The sequence below is a fragment of the Nannospalax galili genome, unplaced genomic scaffold (genome assembly GCF_000622305.1).
Source record: "Nannospalax galili isolate Female #2095 unplaced genomic scaffold, S.galili_v1.0 scaffold461, whole genome shotgun sequence".
Lineage (NCBI taxonomy): Eukaryota > Metazoa > Chordata > Mammalia > Rodentia > Spalacidae > Nannospalax > Nannospalax galili.
Window position 1 is genome coordinate 2,969,850 of NW_008349975.1, and position 9,972 is coordinate 2,979,821.

General features: G+C 34.6%; 1 protein-coding gene across 2 annotated transcripts in view; it reads right to left on the minus strand.

Annotated features, from left to right (window-relative positions):
- Positions 1-9,972, minus strand: part of Glra3 (glycine receptor alpha 3) — a 175,501-nt gene that overhangs the window by 130,843 nt on the left and 34,686 nt on the right. For both annotated transcript variants that reach the window (XM_029570437.1, XM_008847144.2), the window contains exon 2: positions 3,652-3,779. In XM_029570437.1, the coding sequence (XP_029426297.1) occupies positions 3,652-3,779 (128 nt within the window). The remainder of the gene's footprint in view (positions 1-3,651; positions 3,780-9,972) is intronic.

The window sequence follows — 9,972 nt, forward strand, 5'->3', positions numbered from 1 at the left end:
GTTCCTTTAGAGAACCTGACTAATTTAACCATGTATCAATTCATCTCTCAACTCTCATCAGAGGTATTTCTTTTTGCAATAGATGGCAATTAGCAAAGAGACTCACAAATGGTCAGTGTGCAGATAATTAAAGATTTCACTGTGGTCATCCCTCTATATCACACTCCTGTTGCAAGATTCAGGGATCATTGCAAAAGAAGGGGTAGACAGATTGTGCATATCAGAGGCCAGAACTAATGTTTACCAGACACAACAGGGAAGTTGCACATATCTTGTGTCTTTTTCATAATCACATTCTAACTAAAGTGAGGTAACATATCACTGGTTTAGGGCTTTTCCCATGTGAGTTGTAGAATGTTTATATATATATATATTTCTTTTAAGACTGTCAACAGTATTTTGATGGGGATTGCATTGACTCTACAAATCACCTTGCATAACACTGGAACATTTATTAAACATATAATGAAAACTCTTTAAACTGGTTTTATTCATACCCCGAAACTTCCATATCATTAAATTTTTGTCTTTGACAAATTTGAAGGAAAGAAAATATGTATAATACCAACTTTAAACTAATTTAATTTATTTGATAAATTCTTTGAAAATTTTTAAAAAAGGGAAAGACAGTTTCTTAGGGAAGGTGTTGCATTTTTAGTCTTATGACCTTGCAGAGATAAAGCGGTAAATGCTATCAGGAAAACAGCTTTTACTTCATTCTTCTGTCCAGTGAGTTTTGTTATCAGTGAAGTGACGTAGGTCACTGATGCCCCAAAGTGGACGGGCTTGTCTTCCTCGCTTCCTTTCATCTAATCATCTGCTATTAGATATTGATCTAGTTTGTTATCACTTAACAATATCTTCTATTATCCATGTGGATGAAATACAAAGAGTATTTTATTTACGGTTCAAAATTGGGCAAGGAAATGACTTTGAGGATTACGATTAAGGAAACGACAATCTGAAAACATTTTATTGAATGAAATCACAAGATGTTGAATATGTTTAGTGTGGAAGTGGAGCTATGAAGGTACTGAAGTCTGATATTTGAGTGTGTCAGAAAATGAGAAAACGAGTGGTAACTAAAAACTAATACACTAGATTATTTTTTGTTCTTGATAGTACTTTTATTACTTGAGTGCCGAATATATTTCATTTTTTGGATACTGAGACTATAAAATATCTTGAAAAGCCAGGAAAGAAGAAAATATCTATTTTCCTTTAAGGACATTGGCAGAATAGAATGTTCTAATCTCCAAAATAAATAAATGTATTAACAAATAAATCCAGTCACTTCTGTAACAGGCTTTATCAGCTTGTATATATATATATATATTTTTTTTTCGTCTTTTTGAGACAGGGTTTCCTTGTAGCCCCAGTTGTCCTGGAACTCACTATGTATACCAGGCTGTCCTTGAACTCACAGAAATCCGCTGCCTCTGCCTCCCAAGTGCTGGGATTAAAAGTGTGCGCCACCATGCCCGGCTATCAGTTTGTATTTTAACAACACATTGTTACTTATAAAAGAATAACTACTGTATGTTCTTAAACATAACTTGCAATAATCACATTCTATAATGGTTTAAGATTTCTTTGGTTGAATCATTGAAATAATAAACCAGAACTAAACTTTCAGAGAGATTAGCAAAAGCCGTGGGAACTTTCTTCTATGGTTAATAGCTCATACATCTTTATTAAAATATCTATTGAGGCTGTTTATATGCTTTATAAATATCCACAAACATTTAAAAATAATATGGATTTTCCTTTTTAATTTTCAGTGAAGGAAGCACAACTTCTGAATCACCATTTATGGAGTTACAACGATGAACCCAGTAATTGCTGATTATATTTCTTCTGCCTTACTTATATGATGCCTATTATTCAACATGAATTCAAAATTAGCTCTAAGTAGCAAAGACACTGTGTTTTCTCTACTTGAAGAAAAGCCTTAATATAATTTCTTACTTCATTTGCACATTGTATCTCTGTAATCTATTCTTTACTCTCACGGTTTGGTGTCCCTGTTTCCCTTTGTTATGTTAGCACTACCTATGATAGAAAGCTTAAAAACAAAGAGATGCAATGTATAATTTAAATGTGAAACTCACTTTACATTGAAGCAATCCAATGATAATTTGTGACTCACAAATTAGCAATAATTTTTACTTCTATCATCTTCTCATTCATTTTTTTGATTTATTAATTTATATGTATGCGTGTTTTGCTTGCATGTATGTGTGTCACATGTATGCAGTGTTCGCAGAGGCCAGAATAGGTGGTAGGATTCCCTGGAACTGTAGCTAAGGGGAATTGTTAGCCACACTATGGGTGCTAGGAATTAAACCAAGTTCTCTGCCAGAGCAGCAAGCACTCTTAACGGCTGAGCCATCTCTCCAGCACCTTGTTACCCATTCTTGGTACTAAGCTAATGCTTGAACAACTGCCAAGCAATTCTTTATTTCTGTTATAAGGAAAACTTCAGGAAATCATAGTAATTATAAATGCCATATTTTATTTTGTTCCTTCCAAGATTAAAATAGTTTAATGGAATCTCATGATAAATTGTATATTATTATTCCTTATTTTATTGACTAGGATAATATTCAAAATAAAGTAAATCAGAGTATGCAAGCTGTTTTCTCATCTTTCACACTAAAATTCAATTTCACTACATTGTATGGTTCTGGATAGATTGTATAAATATGTTACATATCCCTATATTAAACAGAAGAAATGCTGCTTTTAAGTTAATTTTTGCCTTTTGTAGACATTGAGGGAACATATTTAGTAGGTAGGATAAGGTCTTAAACATTGTCAAGGGCCTTTAGTTACTCAGACCCTTTCTAAGTAAATAAATAAATTCATCGACTGTTTTTTTCACAATATAGACTGTCAACCTATTGTGAGACATTAGCTGATGGAAGGATCCAGACATTGTGTTGTAGGTCTGTAATTCTAACACTCAGGAGGTGGAGGCAGGAGAATCAGGAGTTCAAGGTCAACCTCTCTGCACTACCAGCCTGGACTACATGAAACTCTGTCTCAAAAACAAATCACAAACAAAAACAAGGAGACAGAGTTGTAATACAGTGCTAGAGCATTAAGATAGCATGAGCAAAGTCCTGGGTTGGGAGCCAGACCTGGTGGTGAGGCAAGGGAAGGTTTATTGTTAGGTCTTCAGCTTTCATTCCAGACAGTGAGAGATGAACTAGGAGAATTAAACAATAGAAACATGTGTAACAAGTAGTTGATACAAGAAATACAACTATTAGAACCCAGACATGGTGATACAGCCTGTAATACCACATTGTGCAGGCTGAAGCAAGAGGAGCTCTGTGAGTTTAATGCTGCCTGGGCCACAAAATGAAAGTACCTGGCCAGTTAGGGCTACATAGCAAGATCCTGTCTCAAGAAACCAACACTAAAACAAATAACTCTCAGGAGGCTGAGAGTAGGGACCTACAAGGCACCTTATGCTAGCTCTGAACATGGAAATAGGCTTTACTTTTGCAGACCCAACTGTTACTAGCATAGTATTTGAAAGATTTAAATAAGCATTACAATTTCTTGCAGGATCAGTTTATAAACTTATCATGTTTAAGCAAGTTTTAAATGCATTGCACCTAAGGAGGTAAATAGAACAGTTACCTTTAAAATTAGGCCTGATTCTTGCGTCGTACCCTGATGTCCTCCCCATTAATTTGTCCAGAAAGTCAGAAGGTGACATGGGAGCACTTCGAGATCTTGCACTGTTTGTTTCCTTTGTGGCGACCAAGCTACAAACGAGAACAAAATGATAGATTTTACAAACAGGAATCTGAACACTGCCTCCTACAAAAATAACTAGTAAGCAAAAATATATTTGACAACAAAAAGAGAAATTTTAATACCATGTAATGAATATTATGAGAAACATATTTATGGATTTATAATCGTGTTTATAAAGATTCACATGTGTGCAGTCGGTTGTCAGAAGTGGTATTGTATTAGGTTAAACTTGGGAAAAGCTGACAGAAATTTAACTTTTCAAAATCTGTATTTACTCAGATTTGATGTGTGCTTGCAGTTTTTACTAAATGCGTTCATAGTGGTTCTGTCATAAAATATGAAAGTTTAGCTGATGGATAATTTTCATTGCTTTTACTGAGAGAAAAATAATCATCTTTTAGGATTTCTCAGTTTTTCTCAGTAGTAATCAAACTATACAATAGTTAGTAACGTTCTTACTTCAATTAGAGGGTTTTCTCTATTACTAACATCCATTTCATTTTGTATGAACTTATGTACCATTCATCTCCAAGACTAGAATTTGTGTGTCAACACTGAAAATTTAGTAAAAATTTGGTCTGAGCACCAGATATTAAATGGTTAGAACCTGTGTCCAGCAGGGATAAAGTGCCATAGTTTTGTTTTTGTTTTTTTTTTCTTTTTGAAGCAGGGTCTCCCTTTAGCCCCAGCTGTCCTGGAACTCACTATGTAGACCAGGCTGGCCTTGAACTCACAGAGATCTGCCTGCCTCTGCCTCTCAAGTGCTGGGACTACAGGCATGTACCACCATGACCGGCTAAGTATTTTTAAATTTATTTTTGAAACAGGGACTCATGCAGTCCCAGGTATGAAAAAAATAGAATCTTCCCACTTCAGCCACTCAAGGGCTGACACTACAGGTATGCATCAATGATCATTTTTTTTCCCATTGTAAACAACTGCCCTTTCTAGAAACTCATAGTGTAACTGAGTTGCCTGGTTCCTCATTTGCCTATGCTGTTCCACAGAAGTTCTCAACCTGCTAATGGAGCTTAGATGATTGTTTTATCCACAGAATTTTGCTCAAGAAAGTAAAGCTAACTTGTCCAATACACATGGTATTTGGATATCATGCTTTCAAGTTGATATTATTTCTCTAGAGATCATTACTCATTACACCCTTTCAGTTCTGTCAAGCAACTCAGAACATTGGCAAACTCTGAATCACTTTGGTTTCTACCTTATTATATAACAATGAAATTGTTAAATTTCTCATATTTTAATGAATAGTGAAAATGAGACATAGAGTATCACCACTAAGCCATCTAACACATTTCTGTGTAGTGAGGCTTTAAAATGAAATCTTGGGGCAATGGGAATGGTATTTCTGGAAACTTTCACTATAAACAGTACCTGTTATTTGTCACCATGTCTACTGGTTCTATCTTGTTCTGGACTCTCTACTTACCTACTTCCACATGGCTTTCTTTCTGCCATTCTTGCTTGCTCTGAAAATAGAAGCCTTTCTCTTCCTTTTTCTATTAATGTTAACTTAACTTATGACTTTTATCTCAAATTACTATGGATTAACTTGATTCTCTGTCACTGTGACCACGTGGAATTTTTCTAATACAAAATAATAATAACGAAAAAAAGAAGAAAAGCTTGCTACATCTTCCATGATTCTAGAACTTTCCTTTACTCTCTGGTTATAATTAACCTTCTCCTTTCCTGTTAAGCGACATTTGTGCATATTCTAAGCAAAGGTATAGAGAGAAGAAAAACATCGTTGGAGGGCTCATAGCTAAAATCCAAGCCATTCATTCCCTTTATACCCTTGGCAAAATACCTCCTTTCATTTTATGAAAAGATAAACTACATTCTCCTCCCAATCAGTGTAGCTAGATAAGCCTCTAATGCAGTATTCCTCTAATACAAAAAAAAAAGAAGATAACTGCATTTAAATCCCTCATACTTTGCTGGAGAAGATTATTTAGGTCACATCTTGGTGTATCTTTATAATTTGGAGGAAGATTTTATATGAGACAGGAAAGAGAGGGCCATGTGTCAAGAGGCAGATATTGTAATGAAAAGTCCTATTGCCAAGGTCTGAATACAATCACCAGAAGTTACAAGAGCAACTTTGAGATGAGGAGACCTCCATAAGTCTTTCCTCAGTATGCATGTATTCCTCTGTATATGTGTTTGGTAGAGCTGCCATGGAAAAGTACTACTGATAAAATGGTTTAAGCAATGGGAAATAATTTTCTCATTTTTCTGAAGCCCAAAATAAATTTGCCAATATTGTGAGCTTTCTACTAGGGCCACTTTTCTCAGCTTGTATAAGGCATCTTCTTTCTGTTTCTTCACAGGGTAGTTACTGTATGTGATTCTGTTCTCTTTTCATCTTCTTAAGAACAACCAGTCATTGATTTAGGGACTTCCCGTATGACCTCATTTTATCCCAGTTCCTCTATTTCTTTCTTTTTTTTTTTTTTTTTCGGTCTTTGAGACAGGGTCTCCCTGTAGCCCCAACTGTCCTGGAACTCACTATGTGGACCAGGCTGGCCTTGAACTCACAGAGATCAGCCTGCTTCTGCCTCCTTAGTGCTGGGACTAAAGGCGTGCACCACCATGCCCAGCTAATTTCCTTTATTTTTTAATGAAGTCACATTTTGTGGTACTAAGAATTAAGACATCAACATATGAGTTTTGAAATGATGTAATTTAGAACATACCACAGAGCATGCTCAAACCCTGTACACATATGTGACCTTCCTGATGTCCAGGAGTATATGAATATTTTCCAAACCCCTATGAACATGCAGCTCCATTGATTTTCCTTCCCAAATTTGTGAGTCAATTATTTGTTTCCACTATTAAATACGGCCGCAGGCACCTGTCTAATAATTAATGTCTCCAGGGTAAAAGCACTTTTTGTGAGTGAGCTACATGTTACATTAAATAAAAAGAATCTTGAAAGTGGGATTTTCCAGAAAACCTTCAAATATGAAAAATGACAACAGCTTTCCTAGAAAGAGGCATTGAATGGTGAAACTCCAATCTGCCGCTGTGATTTAGCCCGACTTGCTTAGAATGTTCCCATGGAGAGTCGAGGGTTAGGGCCAGGATTTAGAAACCTATAAGACTGCAAGATCCACTGTTCTTACAAACAGTTAGATGTCATCTTGATTAAATTATGTCCTGAATTATGGCAAGCCTCATTATTTGCCAGAATTCTGAAAATGCTGGATGCCAGTTTCTCTGTGTATTTAAGAAGAGCCTTCACAGAGGTCCTTATTCCTCTACTTTGCTACCCCATACTCCCAACATATCTCCTAGATTTCTTTTCATGTTTGTTCTATCTGATTTCCTATATTTTTGTTGTAAAGATGTCTTCATATTTCCTCCATGGAGTTTTCTTTCCTCTCTAGATAATTTTCCTTCATAGTCTCAACTAATTCCTTAATACTATTTGTAGAACTTTACAAAAAAATTCTTTGTCGTGAATATTTTCAAGATTTTATTTTAAATGAAAAGATACTTGATCATTTCTTTGGGATTTTTCCAACTGAGTACTCAAATTTATATTTAACTACACATGAGTATTTGATTGTTATTTTTGTGTCAGCAGTAAAACAGTGTCTTTTTGTCATCTATTAGTTATTTTTCTAGATTTTTGCCAAGAAAGGAGAAATGGAACAATATATTAATATCAAATAGTGAGTGTTGATAATTTGGCATTTCAAACTTTTACTACCTACCTTTTTCAGATATATTAAGTAATATATAAGATTGTAGGTAAATGAAATTATTAAGAAATTGAAAATCCCACTGTTTCTGCAATTTTTTTCAATTTTAAAAAGTAAAAATAATTTTGTTTTTTGCAGCAAATAAATGTAAATTTTAATACTAATCCAATGTGTCCATTCTTATCTTTCAAAAAAGTTTGCATTTTCCTTATAGTTTTTATTGACTTATTTCTAAAATAACATGTCTAAATATTACAATCTGAAATCCATGTTAAAACACAATATAAATTCAAAAGTTCAACTACTCATCTGATACTAAGCAATCATTATTCTTTGCAATAAATTATTGTAATAGTTTCACATTTGGGTCAATATGAAGAATAACAGAAAACTTCTAATAGTGACTATAAAGACACTATGTATATTTTTTTTCTTCAATAGCCCTCCAAACTCAAGCCTTGGTGGAGACTGAAATACTGACGTACGATGCAATAATTTCCTGGAGTATGTGCCCATGTTGCTTTAGGACTCCTTGAATTCTGGAAATATATGATAACAAAATAGATTAAATAATCAAGCCTGGAAAGATTCTATATGGCTAATGTGGAATGAGTCTATCAATTGTTATTTCTATTCTAATTTATCAACATCATGGGGTTTAAAAGGTAGCAGTGATGTATTGTGTTTGGCCTAGTATTTTCTGTGTCTTCCTAAGTTAAGAAGGGAAGCAAGATATTTCACTTCTCTCTCTCAATTCATTAGTGATCTCATCATAAAACACTAAAAGACACTATATTGGCATCATTCCAAATAGCTGGATGAGTACTTCTAACTATATTATCAAACACTCTACTTTCAACATTTCAAATATTCCTTTTGAGAAATTAAATAGAAAATAAGATTATTATTATAATGGCAAAATAAATCTTGATCATTTCATCAACTAATAATTCTTTTTAAATTTTTTATTTGTTATTTTTCTTTTATGTGTATCTGTGTATTGCCTGAATGTAGGTAAGTGCATCTGTGTCATGCAATGCCCACAGAGGACAGAAAAGGCTTTCAGATCCCCTGGAACTGGAGTTATGGATAGTTGTTAGCTGCCATGTGGGTGCTGAGATTTGAACCTGGGTCTTCTGAAAGAACAGTTAGTGCTCTTAACTGCGGAGCCATCTCTCCAGCCCCAATTAATAATTCTTTATTTTCAATACTTTAATCATTTTTCAATCCATTCGTTATACACTAAAGCAATTATTTGTGTATATTAGCTTCAGAAAATAGAGACTAGACTCAGGGGATGGTCTAACACTGGGGAACAGCTGGGGGCACTGACAACACAGTGGACAGTAACAGGGATGACAGAGTATATGGGCTCCAGTTGGGGGTGCTATGGGAGAGTGCCTTTTGGGATGCAGGTTTAAAGATTAATAATATGCTTTGGATGTTCTGCATGAAATACAAAAAAAAATCAATCAATCAACCAATCAATAAAAATCCCTTTACAATCAAAAAAAAAAAAGAAAGAAAAAGAAAAAAAAATCAAGAAGAAGAAAATATAAGATTTCCTACATGTAAATATCATTGACTCAGAATTTAGGCTACATTGCAATAAAGTCAGCTGCTACAAAAATTGAGCTTTTCTGAAATTTGATTTAGTATCAGTCTTATTAAAAATCATTAGCAAGTTTCACAACTGGTCTTAAACAGAATTTTTTCTGTGAATTTCCCAAGCCTAAGTGGCACATCTACAATGCAACCTCTACACCTAGTGCTCATGGAATATAGAACAAGAGTTCAAGAGAACATTAATGCATTTCTCAGCTCTCATCAATGAAGCTCCCTCCTGCAACAGAGGTCCAGGAACACAAAAGGTCACAAATACTAGTCTTACAAACTCTTGGAACCTTGCTCATATGAACCTACAGCAATGTTGTTAGCCTACACAAGACCCATGCAAACTCAAGGAAAAAAAAAAAAAAAAACAAGAACAGAGCTGTGGAAATGGGCAGCAGGCCCCAATATTAGTTGAATGACTATTGACAGCTTCTTACTGCTGGGTGAGGAAAAGCCAACTTTATTAAGGGGAGGGACTCTAGACTGACTAGACCTCAGTGGATGAACTTGAACTGAGGGACATCTGGGTACAGTGACTTGACATAATAGGTATTAACACAAATGATAGAATGCATGAATCCCAGTGGAGGTGGCTATGGGAGGGTGCTAGTGGGAAAGGGATATAAAGATGATTAAGATGTTCTGTATGAAATACACAACAATCATTAAAAAATTAATAAAAATTTATAAGTTAATAAAAATTTTATTTTAAACATGCTCTTGCCTCCAAAATTATTTGTTTGCAAATATAGCATAAAAGGTCATGACATCAACTCACTAAGAACAATTATAAAAATCCCTTTTGCAGAGGAAAAGAGCTTTGTGTAGAAATTCACTAAATTATTTATTAAATGAT